The sequence below is a fragment of the Pieris napi genome, chromosome 8 (genome assembly GCF_905475465.1).
Source record: "Pieris napi chromosome 8, ilPieNapi1.2, whole genome shotgun sequence".
NCBI classification, from domain to species: domain Eukaryota; kingdom Metazoa; phylum Arthropoda; class Insecta; order Lepidoptera; family Pieridae; genus Pieris; species Pieris napi.
In genome coordinates, this window is record NC_062241.1 from 10,546,821 (window position 1) to 10,574,147 (window position 27,327).

The following is a 27,327-nucleotide window of genomic DNA, read 5'->3' on the forward strand; positions in this document are numbered from 1 at the left end:
ATAACAATAAACAAGTGAATGCCACGAAATAAACAAGTGAACATTCACTTCAGTCGTGACATCACGAAAGTGGATGAAACGAGAGAAGTATGTTAGGACCGTAGCAAGTAGAGACCCGTGGTGTCTCCCTACCCCTTCGGGAAATTAATTAGTTTTCAAATATGCATCAATTTTTAATCTGCGGTAATTATACATTATATTATTATCACTTCTATTGAAGTTGTCGTTTAGTTTTTAAGTATTCATTGTAACAGCTAGTGAGAATAAATTTATGCGCGAGCGCATGTTCTCCTTTCAGGTCCTCTCATTAGTGATGGACTTGCCTTTTAAAAGACCACCAGCATAGACAAGAACAATGTGTATGCGTGCCTTTTATTTACGAGATATTTATTTAAAAACTAAACTTGTTAATTTATTCGTTAACTTCGTCGAAAAATTTGTAATTTTTTGCGCTTTAAATATCGGAAGTTACTACGCAAGACTTTTTAGAAAATAAATATTTTCATTTTAAAAATTCAACATAATAACATAATCCTCCCAATAATGTCATTATTGTGTATTTGAAGTGATCATCATTTATCAAAATTTATAAAAGATTTGGGAAATTTGTTTCTTTTTTCTAAATAAGTTTTATGAGGCAGAGAGTACATTTCGTAAAAATAAATTAAATTCATAGTATTGTCTTTTATTGACATAACTTTTACACATTTAAAGAAAACACTTTTTTACCGGAGTAAAATAATTGTAAATTTATAATAATACATAAATTTAATCCGGTAAAAAAGTGTTTTCTTTAAATTAAATTCAATAAAAAAAATTGAATCGAAATATGTATGACGTGTTTCAGAAATCGAATTTACGCAAATAAATTACACCATACCTACTAATTACATGATAATATAGGTTTTTTCAAGCATTATATAACATGCAGTTAGCTACATACTCCAATTAAACACTTAAAAATTTATCTCAAGTTCATATAACAAGAAATCATTTTGCCCGAAGCCTATAATTAATAAGTGCTTGCGTTTTTGACCTTCATGAATTCATGTAAATAAGGTTAATTTAAACACATGTCATAAATTTAAATAAATATGACGTGAGAAAACATAAATTTAATCAATTTATACATTTATTGTAATTAACACCTTAAATCACTAGAGCAATACTTGTTTTCTCCTATGTATGCAGAGTAAGGTAAATCAATATAAAATAAATCAATAAAACATAAATTTAATCAATTTATACATTTATTGTAATTAACACCTTAAATCACTAGAGCAATACTTGTTTTCTCCTATGTATGCAGAGTAAGGTACATATAGAAACATTGCCACAGCTTCACAGATTAGTAAAAACTAATAACTATAATCATACCATAAACAAAAAACCAGATGGCGAAGTTTGACAAAAATGTTTCTGTATACGATTTTGTTTGTTTAAACTTGTCTTTGGGCTTAACCCAGACTTCGACCGTCTAAATCTAAGCCCTAAACTGTGACCGTATGTGAAATGTTGGATTATGAGATACGAAAGTCAGAGAGCTAAATCGTAAAAATAACCACTTCGCGTATAATTGATTTTTGTTTTATGTAAAGAGTCAAAAACCGTTTTAATGCGTCTTGTAAAAAGCCAGGTATATTTTAAGGTCCAAGAAAAATAAAATAAATCCTATAGATTCATTCAAATGTCACTACGAGTATGAGCGCTATCGTTTAAGCTGCGCGAGAGATCTGCCTGTATACAGAAGATAAATCAATAGATCAAGGTAGAAATGTGTGTGCTTGTGTGAAGTTCCAAGGGGAATAAGGTGGACAATTAAGCTGCGTTTTGAAAGCTTTAAGTAATTGAAGTAAATACTGGTTCCCCGAAGACGAAAGAACAAATCTAAGGAACTAACATAATTGTATTTCCTTAAACTTAAATGCCACTAACGAACAGTAATGATTTTCAATAATTTATATAGCATTGCTCTGAGCACGAAGGCGATAATGCATTCATGTTATATTTATTTAAGAATGTACTTCTACGAAATTAGTCAAACAAAATATCGCCAAACTATGGTAAACGTTTTGCTACAAAATCCAAATGATATATCGTGTATAAAACTCCGGAATAAAACAAAGTTTAATTTAAATTTAATAAATATAAATAAAATAAATCAGTGGCGCTACAACCTTTTAGGTCTAGCCTCAGATTTCTTTATCTGTTTCATGATCATTTTTTTGTCAATCTAAAAGGTAAGTAGGTGATCAGCCTCCTGTGCCTTATACAGTCGACTCGAACCGCTCTCGTTTAAGACGGTGAAGTGGAAGGAGCTGGTATTGGGGAGATCAGTACTCCATATGGGGCCGGGGCTTTATACATCTATATAGTAGCTATATATCGATATCGTGTTGCTATAATCATAGCTAATTAAGTGCTAGAGCACTTTTTCATCTTATTGGTTACTAATTCCGAACTAACTAAATGATGACCAGAAATAAATTTCTTATTTTTAAAATGATTCATATCGTCAGAAAAATATTCGCCAGAGTGCTAAATGTATGAAACATGAGATCGCAAAGCAAGCATTGTGTTTCTGACTCATCATAAGATCTTTGAACATTGTTGTTTCAACTTTACCAAATTAACTTGTACAAATATATTATTGGAGTTCAAGTGCACAGGCGCTATTTAAATAATTAAGTTGGGGCCTGGTTAGTACCGGTGACCCTAGAGCTGGTGCTTTCCTTGCTCAACTAATAAGTATGGCAATATTAAGGCCGATTTACATTATCTTAGTGTTTAGGAGAGTGCTTTAGGATAGTACTTTAGTTAAAACATGTAGACGCTACTGGCTTTAGTAAACGCTACGCTAAAGAACTTGCCTTTCAAGTTGTACTAAAGCACTCTCCTACACACTAAGATAATGTAAATCGGCCCATACAGCGAGCGTTAAAGGCACACTGCCACAGGGAACCAAACTTTTTAAATTGTTTTAATTTTATATTTATTATTATTATTATTACTATGTAGCATGTATGTATTTTGACGACTCATTGGTCTAGTGGTTAGTACCCCTGACTGCGAATCCATGGGTCCCGGGTTCGATCCCCGGCTGGGACGAACATTGATGTGATGAGCATTTGGTGTTGTGCTTAGGTCTTGGGTGTTTAAATATGTATTTATATGTCTATCTATCTATAATATGTATGTATATCCGTTGCCTAGTACCCATAACACAAGCTTCACCATTTTATAATAATTAATTGTCTTTAAAAAAAAAATAAAAAAAATGTAGGTTGTAAAAATTCAACATATTTGAAGTAGCTAAAATATTTGTAACAATACTAAATATAACCTTTGACCACAGTTAATGACGTAAATCCCAACATTGAGTTGTCAAAGTGGAATTACATTACAGTTTTAATAAAGGTCTCAGACAGAGGCAAGGGTTATCATGAAGCGTCGCCGATGTATATTTCTATAAATAATCGTACAAATCCGGGATAAAAGAGGTCTAGAAATAAATAAACAACATTACATGCCGATAAGAAAATGGAAATACGATACTAAGAATCAAAGCAAATCGAACATTGAAAAAGATATTATTACGGTGATAGAGTTAACTACTGTAGTCACAATAATTGTCTCGCAACCGAAGTTGATTGTTTACAAAATTCTTATTTTTAAATTCAATGAATATGTTTAACTTTATCTAGTATGCAGCAGTGTTGGCCTAGTTGCTTCAACGTGCGCCTCTGATTCCTAAGACTCGATCCCCGTTGAGGTATCCCCGAGATGACCAATCATTCTTTGTATTAACATTCCCTCGGACGGTGAAGAAACCGGCTTGCCTTAGACCCAAAAAGTCAAGGGTGTGTGCCAGGCACAGGAGGCTTATCATGTACTTGTTAATTAGATTAACGATTGATCATAAAACAGTTACAGAAAGCTGAGGCCCGGACCTAAGTGAACAGGAGCTACTTGTGGTGACTGGTCGGACTTGAATTCGTGTATACGGTGATGTTAGTTATTTCGACTGTGATAACTAACATCAATACGTTTGTTACTATGCTCGTACTCCTATTTCACACTGCCTCCTGCTGATAGAGGACAAGTCTTTGTTTTTTTTTAATTTATGGTATTATTATTAAATACTTAATATGTCATGTGGAACATGGTGTAATGGTAGCAGCTCCTTACAAACGTTTAGTAAAAAAAATGGCGATTAAAAAGAGTGGCGGAGAGTTAATTGCCGGTAGTTATTCTCTTCCGTTCTACGCCCTTGATTTGAGAACTGGCAGTAAATATAAAATTAGAAACATTAAAATGTATTTCTTTACTGACGAGTCTTAATTGTACATTATGTTACCTATATGATTAAATGATTTTTTATACTTTTTAAGATTGTAGTGTCACTGATTTATCTTTATTTTTTTATTTAGTAAATCCAGCCTAGTTATCGTATACATAAATATGAAAATATCACACAGTGTCTTCCGTAAACGGTCTTAAAAAGACAAACAAACTTAATAAAAAAGAATGCTATTTATTTAGCTTTCACATTGAGCTAATAGGAATTTGCATCATAAAATCATAACTTCGTTTAATACTCATCTTTACCATAAAAACCATTTACCGAGAAATCGTTGAGCCAAAGCATGTGGCTTGATTGAAAAGTAGCTTCCCGCAATAACAAGTTTTTATTACCATTACATGCTTCATACATGAGCCTTTAGAATCAAAATTGCAGATTTGATTTATCAACCTATAGAAAGATAAAGACAGTCGACAGATTCAGGCTTTTTATCGGTGAACTGACGACGCCATTTTATAATACCGTTGAAAGATATAAAAAAAGAAAATGCTTTTCTAATTCGCTGCAGCAAAGAAGATATCTAGATGGAGTCGAGAGTGACAGTCCTCCGACTGCTGTCACAACGAATATCAACCCATAATTTTTTTATCTAAACAGATATTATGATTCATGATACAGTGGCAATGCAGTGCAAAGAAACATTGGCAGCTTATATCATAAATATAAATAAAATAAAAATCACTTTATTTGACGAAAAAACAATTACAATTTGTACTTACATTCTAAATGTTATAAACATACAATATGCAATCGTTGTGTTATCACTATTAATTTTGGTCAACCTCGTACATAAAATAATTCTATGTGCACTAATTAAACTAGGCCTAGCCTGTATCTTAAACGCTAGTTCCTTCCAGTGTCTTTAACAAATTGGTTAAGTTGTTTGTCATTAGATGTTTATAAGGGTTATTTTTTATTGTTTACAAAAATAAATGAGGGTAGAATCTTAAAAAAAAATTGTTGCAATTGGTTAGACCGTAGTAAATGTGAACTTCGACAAAGATTTTAAAATCTTGTGGATGAATATAATATATGACTACCTGTAGCTTACAGATTATCAAAAAAATCTATATAAAACCATTAAATTGTACGATCGATGAACTTAAAACCCAACTAAAGTGATAGTGTTAGTTAAATTGTAATGAACAACGCTGACATCATCTCCCATAAGGAGTAGTTGAACTAACTGCTATTATTCGTGAAGATTAAACAAAAACAGGGTTTACAATGAATGTGGGAGTGTGTGGGTAGTCGTAAATTGAGTCCAACGTAAAGAAACAACTAGAGTCTAATAACACAACGTCAAAATATCAAAACGATGTTTAAAAATAGCGCAAAGTAAAAAATAATTGATCTCGTTTTAACATTGCTTCTAAAAACACATACTCTGTAATCCTCCTAGTGAGGAAATATAAATAATACTTATTAATTAATTATTATTAAGCACAACACGGGGCATCCCAAAGTTTACGTCGAAACAGTACGTTCGTTAGTTCATTTACCGTATAATTTAATGGGAGAACCCCGATTATTGATAGTAATTTGAAACAATTAAATTTGTTTATGCCTTTATACTGAAATTATTTACTGGGAAATGCCAAAATCAATTATATTATTAACACTAAAAGTTTTTAAGTATAATGCGCTCCTAAACAGTACAAGAAGATATAATGCTATTGTTAGGCTCGAGGTTCTTCGTTCTAGCAAAAATAAAAGCCTCATGTTATGTGAAGCAGAGAGAGAAGAAGAAGATTCATAAACAATACTTAGCGTACGTCAAAAGTGTTTCTGAATCCCATTTATAGACTAGCAATTTTTTACTCAGAAATCAAAATTCGTGCAAATTTCGTTTGTTATCTATGACATAATTTAAATGAAGCAAAAAAAAAAACAACGCTCTTCATCTTGAAATGATTATTGTTCGTTTAGGAATCGACTGCTCTTTTTTAACAGTGTTTTTTTATATTAAAAGCAAAAAAATCATTTAATCATATAGGTCATAATGTACACTTATGACTCGTCAGTAAAGAAATACATGTTAATGCTTATAAATTTACATTTACTGCCAGTTCTCAAATCAAGGGCGTAGAAAGGAAGAGAAGAACTGGCAATTAACTCTCCGCCACTCTATTTAATCGCCAAGTTTTTTTTTTACACAATGTTTGTAAGGAGCTGCAGCCATTACACCATGTTCCATATGACATATCAAGTAATGAATAATAATAATATAAATTAAAAAACACAAAGACTTGTCCTCTATCAGCAAGAGGCATGGTGAAATAGGAGGACGCGCTTACATTCTCGTGGGAACAACTCGCAAACACATAGTCGAAATAACCAACATCTATATGCGGTACACGAATTCAAGTACGACCAGTCACCACAAGCAGCACCCGTTCACGAGCATGACGCATGGCCAACCATCGGCCCCCTCGCAATATTTTTGGTAGAAACAACCCGACGCATGGACGATATTAGGTACACTGTTTCAATACCTACTACTATAGTTCATTGATCTACAAAACTAGGTCAATATTTTAATACAGAGAATGTAAGCGTTTGTGATTTTCGATAAGAAATATTCAACAGACAGACCACGTGGTTTATGTTATGTTTATGTTTTATTCCTGAAAGGCCGGCAACGCACTTGCGAGCCTTCTGGCATTGTGAGTGTCCATGGGCGGCGGTATCACTTAACATCAGGTGAGCCTCCTGCCCGTTTGCCTCCTATTACATAAAAAAAAAAAAAAAATATATATATATCGGTCGTCGAGGTCGCGTAACGCAATTTAATTAATTCATATATTCATGTTGATATGCACACATAATTGCAAACGAACCTTTGCAATGTCAATATGTATTAATTTTACATATTTTATGGAACTTTCACCGTGAAAGTTAACTTTCAATAATTCAAAAGTCGTTCGATTTTTCACGACGTAATTATTACAATAATAAGAAAGTTTGGTACAAATGCAATGACAACAGTCTTATTCTATAATCGGCTCTATTGTTACGTTGATTATGCCTTAGTCCTATTTAACTGGGTGATTATTGTAGAGTTGTCTGAGAAGGGTCCTACAGGGTATATACCTTCCGAGGTATACAGCGTACGCGGAGAGACTCCAATAGGTACGCTTATAAAACAAGACTTTTCGTTGGAGATTGGACAAATGGAATGATGGATTGTGTTGCGATTGCATTTAAAAGGCTGTTAAACAATCACATTAAACGAAATGCGTCTTTATACATTAAATGAAATGCTTCTTTGCGTAAGATACAGAAATGAAACATAGCTCAAAGTCAGTCTTTCAAACGTCAAAAATGTATTTGACTTTGACATAAAATAGTCATTTTTTGACATAAGAGTAATTTTTTGACATAAGAGTAATTTTTTGACATAAGAGTAATTTTTTGACATAAGAGTAATTTTTTGACATAAGAGTCATTTTTTGACAAAAGAGAGTCATTTTTGACATAACAGAGTAATTTTTTGACATAAGAGATTCTTTCTAGCTAAGTCTCTCTCTCTTTCGAAATCCCTCCCTTGGCGCAAAGTGTGACAAACGTATGTTAAGCATATTGCACAGGCAGCAGGTTAAGCAGCTCCTCATTTTGATTCCATAAGGATGTAAGTGATTCATGTTAAGTGCTCATTGAACTTAATCTTATGTATTAGAGATCGCTTACATTAAACAATGTGATTCGTGAGTGGTAAGAAGGGCAGTGGGCCATAGCCGGCTAACGGTGAACGCATGCGTATACGCATACTATAGCTTACGTAGTAAGTATAATAAATAGTATGCGTAACTGAGTCTTACAATCGATAGTACAGTCAAAATAAGACCTTAGTATATATAGTTACAACGCTTGTATTCCATTTAAAATTACCAAAATTACCCTAAATTAGCGCTCCGCCAGGGAAATTAGTTTCCACTCTGTAGAGTCTGTAATAGTCTTTAATTTCTTCACAACAATCCTTGTTTCTGAACATAGAATATGCCTCTAACAGTTACATTTTAAAGGCCGGCAACGCACTTGCGAGCACAGCAATCAGGAGAGCCTCCTGTCTGTTTTATGTTTAACATATAAGTAAAGAATGTGATACATATTACTATGGTGAGCTGTTAGCGCGTCTGAAGAAATCAGCTCACTGGACCATTTAGGATTTTTTAAGTAATATATTAAACTACATTATGGAGTATCGTTGTCTCTTTAATCGGCATCTCATGTCTGAACATGATGGTCAGCAAGGAAACATCTGGAATGGACGATCTGTTTCCACCGGTTTCTGTCCACGGTATACTGTCATAAGAGAGGCTTATGACAGTATACCGTTTTGAGGGCGATGAATCTTTCACTTGATCGGTCCATCTGGTTGATGAACGGCCACGTGATCTTTTGCCTTCTTACCAACCACGTTGTCCACACCACACGAGTGTCTCTAAATTCTCATCGCCGCTGCGCATTGTATGACCGAAATATGTGTATACAACTAGAATTATATCAAGCGTGAATTTTCAAATGACGTATTCCAACGATAGCGTTAAGAATTTAACATGAATATTTATTATGATACATGTCCAATGAATCAATTCAATTCAATGAAGTACCACCAATTAGTGCACCGATGTAACTAAAACAAATATGAATCATACGAATTCTTGTTTAGAGTAATTACGAGACGGATTTAACGGCACTTAAATTTATACGTCATATGTAGTATTTATAAATATTATAGACGCACAAACCAACGATTATGGCGTGAACTTCACATGAAACAACATCATATTATGTTTTTGTTTTGGTCCATTTATGATGACGGTTTCTATTATCTACCTATCTTTGTTATCTTTGTGTTATCTCTACTTTTCGCTAACTTCAAAATTGCGATGAAAGAAAACTATAATTAATGTCAATATACCTTTGTGTAAACAAACACCAACCACCATACACACCGCAAACCTACATATACGCTACCCAAAAAACGCATTTTCTTCGCTCTACGCTTTTTCTCTTTCGGAGGCCCTTTAACCAATTTCTTAAAACTTTTTCACTAAAGATTCAAAGCTACACATTCACTAACAATCTTAAGAAGTTCGTAGTTTAATTATAAAATTGTAAGTCTTATGCAGTGTCGGATTTAGAGGTCTGGAGGCCTTGGGGCAACAAAGGAGTGGAGGCTTCTAGCCCCAAATTATTTTCAAAATAAAATTAACCATTTTTTCAGTCGAGTTTTTCAGTCAATAATTTATTGGATAAACATTCTATTAGTATTTAACAAAGAAAAGTTGTTTACTAGTCGGAATTTAAAACTTTTTTTTTCCGAAGTCTCTTGATATTTTACACTATATCTCTAACGATATCTATATCTCCCTCCTTTGTTGAGGCCCCGTTGCCCTCCCCTATATCCGGCCCTGGTGTTGTATAGAATTTATTATGCCAAGTACCTAAAATCATTAATATGGACTAACTGCTCACAACACAGGGAATTATTTCTTATTATGTATAATAAAGTATTTCTTTCTTTCTTTCCTTATTTCAATAATTTCCAAAATATGGTTTACGAGGCTCTAAATAAAATAAAGCATTAGTTGTAATATAGAGATCATCATCTAGTCTTAATTGCCAAACCAATTTCTATAACATTTATTACGTAGACATATAGACGTAGAGACCCTATTGATGTATGGTTTTATCGTAATCTAGTTTTAATTGTAGCTATTGGCATTAAATAACAACAATAATATAGAATAATAACTATTTTGTCGAATCTGTAAGAAAATCACTAGCTTTATCAATGTGCGCCGAACGCCTAGATTCCCAGTAACCTCAGGGAATAGTTTTTCAGATATTAATTAAAGTAATTTGAACCGTGTACTGTTAATTTTGATTAATTTTATGCAATATAAATTGTAGTAGGTAGGTAATAAAAATAAGATTCTCAACGGATGTTAAGTGAGCGGGACAGAAGATAACTTCTCTTTTCCACAGCGTTATTAACGATAGTGGAACAAAAAACTGTTGCTACATGGTTTGAATACAAAAACCAATACATTTAATTAATTAATTTAATGTACGTCTTTACACGTTTTTATTTTTAGTATATAGTGACGTACGTAATCGTTCTGAAGACGAAAATAAAAATTGATTGACCTTTAGTATTGTATGGAATATGAAAGATGTTATGCGTTAAATATTTGCAACTGAGAAATTAATTTCTCAGAGTTTATTCGAATAAATGTTGCATAATTCAGAATAGTGTTTTCGACCTTATAATCTGTAAAACGATAACTGTTTTCTGATAAACTTGTATTTAATTATAACTACATACAATACCTATAATTGTAATCTATTTAAATAAAGATCAATAGCAATAACGGCGTCACTTTCATCAGTATTTAAAGTTACGTTACCAAATTAAGAGATATGTCATCCATTGTATTACACAGAAATAACTATTTTTGTGACTTTTGCTGATTATGGTTTATTTTCAGACAAAGCCGCGCGCAAAAACCTAACCTTATAGCTTAAATTATTAAACCAAACATGTTTCTTACAACATTTCGACAAGTTGCTTACGAAATTTGCAATTCAATGGACTTTATTACCTATTCTTTTGTATCAAAATTCTTTAAATACTTAATGGTTATCGACTTTTTGCTAACGGAAAACTTATATTTTAGTTACCTTTGGTTGTACTGGTGGTGGTTCGGGGACGTCCGAGTCCCATTCGGAGCTCAGATCATCACTAGAAGCTTCAGTAAAGTCATCGTTCCATGGCACATCCAGTAGAGCACTCTTCATTTGATCATATCCTGGGGACATTGTTGGTGGACCATAGCCGGGGGGCAATGGGCTGGACGATCTACAGTCCTCACAATTACACGGCTTTGGTCCGAAGGTTTCCTTCACTTCATCCTTCACTTCTGCCTTGGAATTTCTTCTATCTCGTTTTCTTGCAGTCCTTGGCGATAGTCTGTTTATACACTGAGGAGGAATGTAGTATCTTGTTGGCTCAGAGGCTCGTCTGCCGGAATCTGGTGTTTCTATCTTCACAGGCGATAGTAGAGACATTTTCTTCACTGGCTGCTGGCGTTCAGCACCGTTAGAGTCTTCGGACTCCATGGTATAACGTATAATTGGGATAGTAAATGTGAATGATTCGGGACACTCGGGCATATTGATCACGGCACACACACAAGGAATGTCAACGACATTTTATAGCACATTTATCGCGCTGTAATTTGTGTACTCATTTTTGGTTGTTGAAACACGAGCGACTGATAGCCGCGAGGCTTGCCGACTGCGCGTGCGCCAGCGACGCGCTGGAATTGTTGACTTTTCGTCCACGTTGACTTAAATAATTTTAACCTTTATTTTTTGCTGTATAGGCATCTTGACACGGAGGTAAAGGAAGAAAAATTCATATAAATATAAGTTATTACCTAAGCAAGGTCCGTACTGACGTACACTGATAACAATTTCCCTATTGTTGTCGACATTATTACAATGTATTCAAATAAGTTACCTCATTACAATAGTACAAGTACCTAAGGACTAATTTATCTTTCATAAGTAACTTGTATTTCATTCTTAATACAATTAAAACTAACACATTAGTAGAGCGATTACGATACTAAATAATGGCACTTGAACTAGTGACGTCAGAATTACTCAGTGAATAATTAAGTACTTAATAATTAGTTTCCATAATACCATGACCGTTATAAGTATTGAAGGGTGGATTAGTATTGTGACCAAAATGTATAAGAAATAGTTCCAGTTAGTTATATTTTGTATAGTAATTCTAAGAGAAGTAATAGCCTAATTAGTAATTAACTATTCTTTAGCTGTTGAATACCGGCTGTGCAATAAATTTTACTTCTAGATGTATCGTGAACGAGAAACATTTATGAGATCACTTGCCTAAAGAAATGAACAGGCGCATATATATATTTGTTTCAATAACTTAATTTCCAGTTTAATTCAGTAATAAAAAATAAACGAACTCCATAGGCTTACTGTGCTAGGCTATTTGTGAAAGGTTCTTAGTGCTAGTAAGAACCTCTGAATACGTATTCGTTTAAAGATTTCGTGTATGAGAACCTTAAGTCTTTATTACAAGCACTGGAACCTAATTTAATCAATTTTTTTTATTAAAGCTACTAAAGATGATAGTATAAATAATTTGTAGTGCTAGTCTATAAATAGTCTAGTTTTGACTGATTTTCATTCAAGTCAAGCGATGCATTAAATAAAAAATGTTACCTCGAAATTCTTAGTTACGTAAGAAGACTCCAATGCCAACCTGTTGCATTATAATTACATTTACAACGCATTTTAACGGTAATTTTATGCAATACAAATCGATTAGATATATAAAGATGTTTTGATGTTTGCATATATCTTCGAATATTTTCACATGTAAAACAGAGTCGCTTCTATATCGTAGATTTAATTAAAGAACGCAACGAATTTTTATGCAGTTTTATTCAGTAGATAGAAATTCAGGAGAAAGGTTTATAATTAAGTAGGTACTAAATATAACCTATGTTATCATTTTAATCATAAGGCCTGGCCCATCCCGACTTCGCACGGTTTGATATTTTAAAAATATTTTGGAAACTAAAAATAGCATGTCTGTGAGATAATGTGTCTAAAAGTGAAAGATTGTTTAACTGTACAATTTAAGATTTTAATTTGCATTAGTACTGTTGAGTTAGTTTTTGTTACAAATATACAAAACGTCAAATAAAACATAGTGTCCCGAAATACCTTTCGGACTACGCATTTCTATTTTGGTCCAAAACAATACTTATTCTGTACTTGGAACTTTTAATCTTCGTTTGGGAAGATCTCAAAGCTTCAATTCATCACATAAATCGTTTTATAAAACATCGGTTGAACAAACACATGACCTAGTCGCCTAGCAATTGTCGCGAGTGTGTTACTGGTCTTTTTATAGGCCTAGAGAATCTTTTTAAATTAATAAAAATGCGCATTATACAAATATTGTTATAAAAATACTTTTACAACGTCACATTGACGACATCGTTTGGCAACAAGTAACAGGTTTCCATTTTAATAATTCATACTTTTAAGTGAGTGGAATTGTTTATTGATGGTAATTTTTCAAACATTTACGTTGGAACGCTTTGTTTTACCTACTTATCTCTAATGCTTCCGGGTTTAACAGTATAAGATCTTAAAATCCGACTCTATATACGGCTTCGAAGTACGAAATAATTCCTAATGATTAAAAGTTTTGTTTACACATGTGTACTTCATTGAGACTGGAACGTTGCGATGTAGTCTAACGTAAGAGTAATACGTAATTGAAGTCTAACCTAATTTACTAAAAAGGATATGTATCATAAGAAAGGGTCCAATAACATTACCAAAAGAATTAAAAGATCTTCCGACTAGTCTTTTCTAGAACTTTTGGAAAAAATGTACTATTCAATTAATGATTATTTGCGTGAGACACTGTAGTTGATGTGAATTTAGTGAAGTATGATATTATGTACGATACAGATAATATAAGACTTGAGTTTGACTAATAATGTAAAATGTTAAATTCTTTTAAAGACAAATTTGCGCGCCATTGTGTGTGGCAGAATATGCGAACTTACGATTGTACCTTATTCTTGCAATAAATAAATTATTATTATTATTATAACACTACTTACAGTCTCTTTCATAATAAACCGATGAGGTTTATCGTGAAGACTAATATATATATGAAGTAAGTTTTAATATGTCTTCCCATTTTGTAACAATGATTCTATACTATAGTCAAGACGAAATGTTTTTATTAACTAGCTGACCGACAGACTTAAAACGATACTCGAATCCACTTGAACACATACAGAAATAATCATCAAAATTAGTTTGTATACATACAGTCTATAAAAACCTCAACGACATTCGAGGTGATACGGATGGTATTTTGTATTCTGCCTTGACGATGATGAAACTCTGATACATTCCGTTTAAACATTCCCTGAACGTCCACAAATATTTCAAGATCAAAATGAGCCAAATCGGTCCAGCCATTTTCGAGTTTTAGCGAGACAAACGAACTTCAATATTTTTTATATTATAATCCGTTTTAAAACGTAAAATGTTTGCAAATGAACATTATCCAGAGCGATTTAAAAGCCTTTATTAGATCCTTATCAGCACAAAACCTAGTTTTTAAAGCAGCCCAAAATTAACTAACATCATAGTACCTACGTGATCCAACAATATAGGTATGTAAAAATTCTGAACAATTAACACTTGTAAAATTAAGCAATATAGAGTTACCATACTCGTAAGCAATAATAATTCCAATCTTCGCCACTCGTTACAATTCATACAGACTTCAGCAATTTTTATTGCCTTCATATCTTCGATGCGACATTTATTTTTTACATCAAGGAAGTAATGACACAGTACTGGTTTATCAGTTGGTTCGTCTCTCGTTTATGGAATTCGAATAAAATGTCAAACATAGAAATATAAGTAAAATAAATCAGTGGCGCGTCAACCCTTTTAGGTCTGGGCCTCAGATTTATATATTTGTTTCATGTCAATCTAATAGACAAGTAGGTGATCAGCCTCCTTGCCTGACACGCCGTCGACGTCGTCGCCGTCTAAGGCAAGCCGGTTTCCTCACGATGTTTTCCTTCACCGTTCGAGCGATTGTTAAATGCGCACATAGACAGAAAGTCCACAGCTGGGGATTGAACCTTCGACCTCAAGGATGAGAGTCGCACGCGTCGATTTTCCAATCGATTTAACAAATTTAAAAATAAACGACAAATGAATATGTTAGTGATTATAGTATCACGCGCCGTAGGTATTTCATAAATAAAATCATAACAGATCGTTTGAGTAATTTTGTAGCAAACTAGACAAATTCTATAAAAAAATACTCTTATGAACTGTCATAAACTGATGATCGACTGGACTTTCGTAGAGATTGAGCTACGACTGAATATCCTAATCTTCTTTGGGTGTTTTAGAATACTAACCTGAGTCTACTTAGTACCTAGATTAACAAAGTCTCTACGACCTAAGAATCTCGGGAGTTGATGCATTGATAATGCTTGAATGGATCATTTATGTTACCTTAGTAATGGAGCCTTTATAAACTATACCAACTGTTCTTAATACTCTGTGCTGTATAAGAATGCAAGGCAGTTTTTGTTCAAAAGAACATTTTAAGAAAGCAGGGAAAGGAATAGTGACGTCAGACGTGTTTATGACGCAAACGGGACGTGCGCAGGATTCGTCACAGTTTTTTAAACCCATTGTGCAAACTTAAATATATTAAAATTACATACAATAAGAACTACATTTGCCTACATGAATGTTTTAAAGTTCACGTCGATCGGCTGAATAAAAGAAAATAACTGTTCAAGCCAGCAAAAAGTGTATAAATTCCACATAAAAGTTTAAAAAATGTGGAATCTTATAGGCTTAAACGACTAGAGTACTTATCATGAACTCTTTTCTAACCCTAATCTGTCCTGCGATTCTGTAACTCACTTTTCGAACTCACGCTGTGTGTTTTCGCATCGGCGGTCGCTCTCAAATCAGTCGTGAAGCAGTCATTTTATGATTTGGCAGTCTGATAAACAATAAACTACAAGCTCCCACCTTTTCAGAATGCCAAATCATAAAATGACTGCTTCACGCTTGATTTGAGAGCGATCGCCGATGCGAAAACCGCTGTGTGAGTTCGAAAAGTGAGTTACAGAATGGCAGGGCTAAACTGAATTCCTAATTCACACCCAATTAAAATTATGTCCGCCCTTGTACTAAAACGGTAATTCCTCAGATTTAAATCTAAAAAGTCAGTGGTAAGGAATGTTTTTTTTTCTACATGTGACTTCACTAAGACATCATAGAACATTACGATCTAGCCTTACTTAAGACTAATAAGTAATTTAAGTCTAACCTAATTTACTAAAAAGTATTTTTAACATAAGAAAGTGTCCAATAACACTACTTACAGTCTCTATTAAAGGGAAGACACTCTTTTCTTGTGTTCTATTTTTTCACTCACTGTTTAGCACTTAATACTAACGTGCACTAAGACTTATTCACTAGTTTTAAATGGTTTTGTCCTTTTCAGTTTCTCACTAGGCCCAGGAGTTGAATAGCCTCGACATTCACGTGATGGTGGAGCCTATATTAGTGGGCTCCAGCAGTATTTTTTATTATTGTGGCGACGTCATCTTCATTAAGGTCCCGATGGAGGTCGTAATTGCGAATGTGCCAGGGAGTCAATAATCCCCTGAGCACTTTGAAAATATAAGGAATGTTGATTTATTTATAGAAACTAATTAAAATTCCTAAGCCGTGGAGAGATAATGCAAAATTCATTGAAGCTCCTCGCTTGCGTCAGACATTGAACCTGGGTATATAAATACGTCATGATGCCTGTAAAAGGTTTCCTTGGGCTAACGGTGTACGCTCCTAATCAAACGATCGTTATTTTAGATAGGTGTATTCCCATATAAAGCATCGCTCAATAGCTTGTCAAAGTACCTTGCAACTGACGTCAATCAAATAAAAAAGATGTGTTACGAAGAAAAAACTTTGAATCAACCGTATCTTTATAATGATTCCTTAGAGTGATTCCCAACCTTTTTTGTGCTAAACCTAAGCCTTTCTAAAACGCTTAGGCCGCCTTCCCCTATTTAACATTTAATTGTTAACACGTTTTAGGAAGAAATTACTAGGAAACTAAATTTCCAAAACATATAATGAAAGACTGAAATTCAAATTCCAAATAATTTTAATCAATTTTCGAATAACGCCACTTAACAATAAAATTACCGATTAACATTGCGAAACACTGACTTAGAAGGTTTAATTAAAACTGTTTAAAATTTTAAGTGCAGGTCTTTTGATTTGTGGAACCTTCGTCTCTTATGACGTACTGTTTTTCATTTTTGATTTACACCTTTGTTATCGACACGAAGTGCTAAGTTACATAGTTATAGAACGTTCGTGAACAGCCAAAAACACCTCATTTATATATTTTATTTGTTATTATGCAAATAGTTTTTTTAATAATAATAAATGAATTGGAAAACAGCTCCAAGTACAGTCTAGCCCTAAAATTTAAAATTTAAATTAGACTAGCCAAACAACACAAAACATTAAACTTTATTAAAAATAAATAAATTTAATTGAAATGTGGCCATTGAAATCTTTGTAAAAATCATGAATGTACTTTACTTTTGAATAAATGCTAGATTTTGCCAGATTTTGTGCGAAAGCGCCATCTATACGCGACTGTATAAAGTAGAGGATATTAAAAACTCATGCGCACTAACAAATTTCTGATGCCGATTCAGTCTAATAACTTTGCCACTAGATGGCAGTGTGCAAACAAAAAAGTTTCAAATAAAAATTGAGATATGATATATGAAATTGGGATAACGTGGTAATTTTTTTTTTTTTGATTGGACAATTCACACCAATTGACCTAGTCCCATGCTAAGCTGGTGAAGCTTGTGTTATGGGTACAAGGCAACGGATTTACATACATATTATACGTAGATAGACCTAACACATATAAATCCATATTTAAACACCCAAGACCTAATGCTCATCACATCGATGTTTGTCTCAGCCGGGAATGGAACCTGGGACCCATGGACTCGCAGTCAAGGGTACTAACCACTAGATCAATGAGCCGTCAAATTGAAAAGAATGTAGAATAATATTGCACAAAATACAAATTTTAAATTACGAAAAATATATCATTATTTCAGTATCTCGGCAGGCTTCCAGCAGGTAATCAGCCTTCGTGGGTGTGTTGATTTTCCCACAATATTATCATTTACCGTATGAGCATGTATTAGTAGAGCACACAGGTAAAAGAAAACATTAGTACAATGTCGGGATTCGAACTCACGGTATCAGTGTTGTATCACGCCTAGCAAATACTGCTCCCAAATTACGTTATGAATCAATTCAGTCATTTTGGAACTTCCTACTTACAAAGTCAATTATCTCATCTCAATAATGTTGGTACAATTTCACATCAAATTGATAATCTCCTTCGGTTTTGAAGTCGGTTAAAAATAACCTGTCATCACGACCTAATTTCTATTTTCGTACGTTTTTTGATGAAACGTCATTCGTTTAAACCACATATTTATTTATGTTATAAATAAATATTATTAAGGTATAGGATTTTTACGCAAATCAAATATTATATATAATATGTAAATACATATACAAACATACAATTACATATTGTAAGCCGAGATTAAGTTTTATGTATTAAAATGTTAAATTATTATTTCCGTCTACTATAAAATATTCCCGGTGGACTAAGCATTAAAAACCTCTTAAAAATTAAGTTTTTTGTGACATTTTACATTTTTTAAATTATAGTGATTATATAGGTACCGGAACCATTACCGATTTTTAAAAGCACTTATTAAATCTCACCTGTCAATCATATATTATTTTTGCTTTTAAATTTGTACGTACGAAATTAACTTAAATATATTTTCTGTTTTGTCCATAAAACACAATTTTTATGGTTTAATTTAAATTAAGAACGTGTTCACTATAATGGCACCAGTATCGAAGTCATTAAAAAATTGAAATTTTACGAAATATGCAATAATGATGTTTGCCTGCCGTATGCCTCGTAATTAATTTAATGGATTTGTTAAATTATCGCGATTCCGAAATTCAAGACTAAAGACTTGTTTTATAACAGTAAACAAACAATACTGAACTAAAAACAAGAATTTATTTGGTAAATATTCATTTTGATTCATACACATTTAAATTTATTGTAACTTAATTTTTTTAAATGTTTATGATGAATGAAACTCAAATGTGTTGCTGAAACATGTATTTTAAGAAACAACATTTAGAGTTTTCTTTTTTACTTGAAAACAATCAAAATCCTATTTCTTTTATAATCAAAAATATTCTAACAAAAAAAACTCCGAATTCAAATTGAAATGACAAGTCAAAACTAGTCTTTTCCACAGATTAACAAACGATTGAAATTAAATATCAATTCAACAGATAATCAATAATCTAATCTAAGAAATACTTATAATTATTTCTTTACTTGTTTTTAATTAATTATTTCTGTACCACAACAAATATGTAATTTATACTCTTAGTATACTATAATTATAAGGGTAAAAATTATCTTACATACCTTTCTCAAAGTCCTATTAAAATCATTCGGATTCGGTAGATAAAAATCGACAATGCCCAGCAGGCAGTCATCACAACGGCACACATCACTGGGCAGCGACGACATTGAACCAAAACTGCTGCAGCTATCTAACGAATCCGTCCGCACCAACCTTCCGGTGCTTAAAGCTTCCATTTTGGCCACTAACAGCGACTCCATTAGCGATCTAGGTCGGGCGGGAGATCGTGAGCGTCTCGGAAGATCGGGAGACAGTGTGCGGTCTAACAAATCCGGGGACATCGGTCTGTGGCGTGTGAAGTCTAAAGATAGGTCCGGCGACATCCCACGATGCCGGGACAAGTCCGGGGACATTTGTGGCACCAAATCTGTTGAACTCGCGCGCGAGAGTGGCGGAGTCACGCTCCGACAGTGTTGAGATGTCATTTTGGTCGCCCGCATTGGTAATACTTAATGAATTCCCAGAGGTTAACTTAAACCAATTGTGTAAATTTACTAAATATTATTCATAAAGCCATTTCGAATTGAGTACTTAAGATACTGCTGGTATTATTGTACTACGTATACTTAATGGCTGGTGATAAAATTTACTGCGATTCATATTCAAGACACGGCGAAATATAACCTTCGCAAACCTTGTCTGTGACGCGTTATGAAAGATTAAGGATAGCAAGGAAATACGTTTCCATTTGATGTTTCGAGGAAAATCGTTAAAAATAAGCAGTTAACATTTAGCCTTAAAACTTTAACTAATTTTGATTCTTATCAAATATTTTTTACTTACATTTGTGTATAATATCCGATACGTACGTACGTACGACGTAACGATACAATAATTTTGACAAAATATGAAATAGATGTCTTAACCGAAAATACTTTATTGACCATATCATTTGAGAACAATGATAATAATCTAGTGGCTTAAGCGTGCGTTCCTCCTGAGGTCGTACATTCGAATCGCGGCTGTGCAACAATGGAATTTTCTTTTTATGAGCGCAACTTGCTTTAATTGTGAAGGCAAACATAATGACATGTGTCTGATCAACACCAGAAGAAAAGAACCAAAGGGTTGTAAAAAAAAGAAGAGGAAACCAAGCCACCTGAGTCCTAGAATCATTTGGGGTTGTAGCGCCATATTATTTAATATTGAGCAATCAAAATTACGCAAAAATCAAGTAATCACTTCATAATAACTTTAGCGGTAGGGTTGTAAAATTATACATTAAACACTTGCCATCAGTTTTAAATTAGAGCTTAGAGCCTGAATAATTTTTCAGTGAAGCGTAAACATTTACAGTAAGAAACAAAAGTGCGGAGAAATTGATTTTGTCCACGAAGGGGGTAAGAAAGTTACTTTGACTGATCTTTAATTAATCAAGCATTATGGTCACTCTACATAATTCTAATTCTGTGCGCACTGGGTGGCCACCGGTGTTAGAAACCACCCGCCAAGCGGTAAATTCATTACCTAGTTTATTAAATCTTCACTAAGTACTTGACATCGGCCATCATGGGCTTAATACCCGTCCTGTGAACCTTGTTTGGAATTCGGACTAATTTGTACTTTGAGATTGACAAGTGGACTTTAGTTGCCATTAGATCATTCAGAACATATCGGGCTATACAACTTCAAGGATTTTTTTGGCTACATGCGTGCTATTAGAGAGTCGTCCTTCCATTCTTTCCATTCCAGTCAAAACCGTTTACGACGACATCGTTTAGAACAACATAAAGGTTATATTGACTAAAATCAAAAGTCCCGGCTGAAATCGATTGTATTAGGTACTTAATAACAACGTCATCGGCTGTTACGACTATCGGTTTTTGCGACCAAATATGAGTAGTCCCTTCGATGTTGTTATAACAGATTTTGACTGTATTTGGTTTTTGTTAACTTATTATACTGAATAATTTCGGTAACATCGAACTTACTCAGTAAAAAGTTTTCCTTTTTGAACGTTACTTACAAGTAACGGGCTAGAAATCATTACATAATAATAGAAAAACAGTAATAATAATCAAATCAGCAATCAATGAAGCAGTTTAAAAATTTACTCTGTAGTAGCATTACTTTGTAGAAATAAATTTAAAAATTTATAATAAAATTTCAAAATATCCTAAAATCTTTAAGAACATATACCAATCGCGCTACAACCTTTGCGGTCTGGGCATGAGATTTTTGTATTCATCACGAGATCATTTGCAATCGGCAAATATCTATCTATCAAATATCTATATCATTTGTAGAAGATCAACCTTCTTGTGCATGACACACACCTCCAGCGTTAAATGCGCGTATATATAGCCAGAGAGTCCATTGGTGCACAGCCGGGGATAGAACCCACTACTTCAGGGATGAGCCACTAGGCCGACCACCTGTGTCAGGCAAGGAAAGAGCATACCATTCCCTTAAAGGCCGGCAACACACTCGTAAGCCTCTAGGCGGAAAGCACTTTCTAATTGATCAAACTTCAAACAAAAACCCATCTGCTCATTTTTCATAAAAAGCACACTTTTTATGACGCATTATTAAACACGCAGAAATGTGTCCGCCATTTACCCAGCTGTACATTTTCTACATTGGTACATAGGAATACCGCAATATATGTAATGGAAAGATCAAATAAATTCATACTTAATGTTAATAAATTTATTCAAAGTAATTCCAAGTATAAAGTCGGCAAATCCTGAACCATTTCTGATAAAATCACCTCATTGATTATTTATACCTCCTTAACTATGCTTCGCTCCTGGTATTTCTTGTTTTGTCGCTCATAAATAAAAAACCGTATAAGGGTTTATTTTATCGCAAGGTGAAGAAAACTGTCAGATACTGGAAATCGAGAGAAAAGATAGAAATATTAGCACCTTAATAAGGATATAGCGGTAATTGGTTTTACATAAAACTTAATTTATTATGCCGACTGTAGCTGCTGTAACCGAGATTTTGTAAGATATCTTTTGGGCGTTTACTTTATTGCAATGTGATTGACAATTAATGTGGTTGGTAAATAAAGACGAGTTTGTGGTTTTAATAAATAATTTTTTTCTGCATTAAATCCGTTATAACTATTATTAAAACCATTTTTGGTCCAGATTTTAAAAACCTTTTATTTACGCGATAAATGTACCTACCAAAAACAGACTAAATCTCTAAAACAGATTTTTTAATTAGCATCATAATATAGTTCCCAATACCATCTCATTTTGATGTTTTCTTATTAAGAAAATTTTTGTCTAGCCACGAGCGAGATTCCAATAGTTTCAGGCGCAAAAGGAATAGTAACTCAAAATATATTAAACAATTAGTTGTTTCTATAGGCATCATATTCAAAAACGGGCACTTGACACCCCACCAACACCACAAAATACCACTAATGAGCTACAAGACAGACAACGTAGATAGGGACACGCAAGCGTTTTTTCTTGAGGGACTCTCTGACACGCTGTATACCATGCAGGTTTTTATCAATTTTCTTTTGAATATAATACTAGCTGACCCGGTAAAATATATATAAAAATAAAAATCTTGGGTTGGACCACCAACATTCAGGGGAATGAAAAATAGATGTTGTCTGATTCACAGATGTAACCGATATGCACACAAAATTTCACGAAAATCGGACATTTCGGAGGACTTTAATTAACAAACACCGTATATTAGATTTGTTAGCTGCAAAATAAAAGCCTAAAATTAAAGAAATATTTATCGTTCTTGTTTTAAAGTAAATAATTGGAGATAAAACTATTTTATAGGAATATTGGTTACGTTACGTCATAACGCAATTTACAACCCGAAATTGGATTCACTTTAAAGTAGTCCTTGTACTTATACCTTTAGCATATTCTGCTCTTTTGGTGAAAAAAGACATGTCTTAGGAACAAATATGCTACAATTACTTTGACTACAACGCAACCCGCATTTCATCTACGGAATCAACATGAATATCCTATCCTACCCTCATTATGAAATATCCCAAATAGAGAACTGCAGAAAGAGATCTATAAATTTATTAGGTGCGTACCGTTTCACAATTTGACGATTTCACTTCGATAGATTATAATCTACCGAATAATAATACGTTAAATTGTAAGCAGTACGTTGAGTTCACAATTTTTCGACAGTTTACAATCTCGCGAGATAGATTACAATCTAACGGTTTTTACAATTTTACGTTGACATATATAAGCCATTTCCCAAGTAAATAAAGCTAAATAACAACGAATCGCTTATGACCACACACGCGGTTAAGTGACTATATTTCACTTATATATGAAGTTTACAGATTACATTTAAAAAAGCAATTACGTATAAAAAGATATACGTGATTGCAACTAAGGGGTTTCAACAAAAACAGTTTCCACGTCGTGTTAATGAGCAAAGGTATATTCAGAGAATCCATCAGTTCTTATTTGCATATAGTGTAATTACAAATCGGCATGCGCAAAGAGGCTCCTCCCACGAGATGCAAATTACGCCCCTCTTAGCCGTGCTTTATCTGCCTACATCCGATTTGGTGTGAACAAGTCATGAGCTTTTATGTGCTAAAGCGAATAGTTATTCTATATTTGGTTTTGGATATGAATTACAAGCGTGCAATGGAGAATTCGGAATAAATGTCGTGTTTAACATTTAAGTACTTTGAACACATCTCAGGGAATGAAATTTACGGAGAGACATAATTTGAGGTAGGGCGTTCGACTTCAGTGCGGTTTTCGTATGTTGTTTGGCACCTGGAAGTCAGGTATTGATTGCGGAGGACCAATAGAAAAGGAGGCATAAACGCCAAGCCCATCAGACCTAATCTTGAGCAAATAAAACCCTATTTAGCAAAGGGGAGATTCCACTGCTGCCTAGCTTCTCGCCCAACAGATCTGCATGATCGCGTACCTGATATGTAAGGGTCTGCTGTATTAATGATACCGCATATAGACACTATCAATGTCAGAGGGCTCGTGAATGCATTGCTGGCATTTTAAGAATTGAAGGATGTAGAAGGACGGACGGAAGTTTGGGAATACTGTAAGTATTGAATCTGTTTCAGTTGAAGTCCTGTGTAACCCAATGTTTATTTACGTTAAAAAATTGTTTCAAACCGATAAACTCCTCTCAACATTAAGAGACTCTTCCTGAAGAGTCCTTTAATCAGGATTCATATTTTTAAACCTATCGAAAGTCAAATAAGCAGATTAAAAATGCAATGAGACAAATATTATTCTTGTGATAGAGAATGCGGACAGTTCAAAGAATGGCTAAATTTTACCTACGATTTTAGGAATGAAAATTTGTAAAATTTGTAGATTACTTCAGTAAGAGATGTCTAAATAGTTTTTATCCTATGCATGATCGTTAATCACTTACACACGCAGACATGTGCTATTAAATCACACCCTTCCCCTTTTGGCTTTATAAAGCAAAAGACATATTTTATTGTACGTGTAATTGGGGAATTTTAATTTCGTTAAACATTTTTCATTCGTGCCGTAGTGTGTGCCGACTCAATGAAGTGTTATTTATGTTTAAGATCGATAAATGTAATTAAATTAACGCTTGGACGGTACAATTAATTACGAAAACCTCGTGATTTCAATCGGAGGCACAAGTATGCTTTTTGTGTAACATCCGGTCCAAATGATTTGTTGATTTAATTAAGCATTCGAAAAGCAATATAAAAAACTAAAAATAATTGAAAAACATTACGATAAAATTGTTTAAATTACAGTAGCGTTCGTGAATTTGTTTGTGTCAATATTTTTTCTTTTTCAGAAAATAATTATAATTATACAGTGTTAACTCTTTATAACGAATTTCAAAGTACCGACCATTGTTATAGAGAGTTTCTGTTATAGGGAGGGAAGAATTAATGTATGGGGTTTGTGTTAAACCAAACAAATTCAACTCGTTATAGAGACGTTTCGTTATAACGAAAGACGTTATAAAGAGTAATCATTATTTTTTCATTTTTCAGAAAATAATTGTACGAACTGGCACTTTTATAATAAAAAAATGAAAGGCGCTTTTAACCTATCTGTTCGTGGTTATTTGCTTTTTCTAATCGGCAAGTAGGTGATCAGGCTTCTGCGCCTGATACATGCTGTCGACTTTTTATCTAAGGCCGGTCTCCTCACGATGTCCTCTACACCGTCCGAGCAAGTGTTTTTTTTTATATTAAAAGGCCGGCAACGCACTCGCGAGCCCTCTGGCATTGAGAGTGTCCATGGGCGGCGGTATCACTTTACATCAGGTGAGCCTCCTGCCCGTTTGCCCCCCGTTCTAAAAAAAAAAATATGGAGGCAAACGGGCAGACTCATCCGATGTTAAGTGATACCGACGCCCTTGGACACATTGCCAGAAGGCACGCAAGTGCGTTGCCGAAAACAAAATAAAGTGGTAAATGCGCACATAGACACAATGTCCTTATTACGAGGCATGCCTTTTAAGTTCTGTCGTTTCCATATTTCCCGGCAACTTTGAATTTGGACCTGTACTATATTCGAATGTGTTTACATTTTGAATCTCAAAACAGTTAAAAGTATTAGGATTAATGCTATTGTTTAGTCACAGCGTCGATTTGAATCTGTCAAGTTACGTACGAAAATGAATCTTTCTAAGGAAAATGTTCGTGCAATAATTTTCTACAACTTTAGAAGAGGTCTGACACGGCTTCAGTGTTTTGAAGAGCTAATATCTGTGTTCAGTGATGAAGCCCTATGTCTGCGGACTGTCGAACGCTGGTATTTAGAATTCCAGCCTGGACATACTAGTGTTAGTGACCAATCTAGCGAAGGACGCCCAAAATCCGCCTTCACTGAAGAAAACATCATTGCTGTGAGACAACTAATTCTCGAAGATTGTCATGTGACGTATCGAGAGATAGAGGCTCTATTAGGCATCTCAGGGACAACCATTCAGAAGATCTTGCATGAAACGCTTGGTGTGAGAAAGCTAGTTTGCCGTTAGATACCGCATCTGCTTTCCGACGATCACAAGGCGGCCCTCGTCAGATGGTGTAAGAAAACTCTGCAAAGGTTTAACCGAAGAGAGTCAAATCACGTCTACGACATCATCAGTGATGCCGAATCTTGGATTTATGCCTACGATCCTGATTCCATACAACAATCTACAATCAGGGACTTTCAAGACGACCCAAAGCCGACCTAACATCGTTAGTTCTCGAAGCACTTCAAAGAAGATGGTGGCCACGTTCGTTAGAAAAACCGGCCATGTTGCGACTATTGCACTTGAAGATCGTAGAACAGTTAACGCAGAGTGGTATACCACAGTTTGTTTACCACAAGTCATCGCCGAACTTCGAAAATCTAACTTAAAGCGGCGCATCACCCTGCACCACGACAACGCAAGCTCACACAGCGCTCGTCAAACAATTCAGTATTTGAAGCAGGAAAAAGTAGAAATTCTTGACCATCCTCCATACAGTCCTGACCTAAGCCCTAACGATTTCTTTACATTTCAAAAAATTAAGAAAAGTCTTCGTGGTCAAAGGTTCCAGTCCGGAGAAGAAGCAGTCGACGCTTTCAAGTCAGCCATTTTGAACACCTCCACTTTAGAGTGGAATTAATGTTATAATAACTGGTTTAAGCGAATGGAAAAGTGTATTAAGCTACGTGGTGAATACTTTGAAAAACAATAAAAAGTACTATAAGGTTCTTTCTAGTTGTGTTTTTTTCTGCAAACGACAAAACTTAAAAGGCATGCCTCGTATACAGGTAGGGATCGAACGTTGGAGAGTCACACGCTGAAGCCAGTTCA

General features: G+C 34.2%; 1 protein-coding gene across 4 annotated transcripts in view; it reads right to left on the bottom strand.

Moving 5' to 3' along the window:
- Nucleotides 1–27,327, bottom strand: part of LOC125051527 (inositol-trisphosphate 3-kinase B) — a 70,690-nt gene that overhangs the window by 26,008 nt on the left and 17,355 nt on the right. Inside the window, exon 2 of one of the 4 annotated variants that reach the window (XM_047651909.1) lies at nucleotides 19,560–20,005. In XM_047651909.1, the coding sequence (XP_047507865.1) occupies nucleotides 19,560–19,997 (438 nt within the window). In that variant the 5' untranslated portion in view covers nucleotides 19,998–20,005. Of the gene's footprint in view, nucleotides 1–11,053; nucleotides 11,685–19,559; nucleotides 20,036–27,327 lie in introns of those variants that run through there. The other 3 variants (XM_047651908.1, XM_047651906.1, XM_047651905.1) reach the window with 3 other exon arrangements.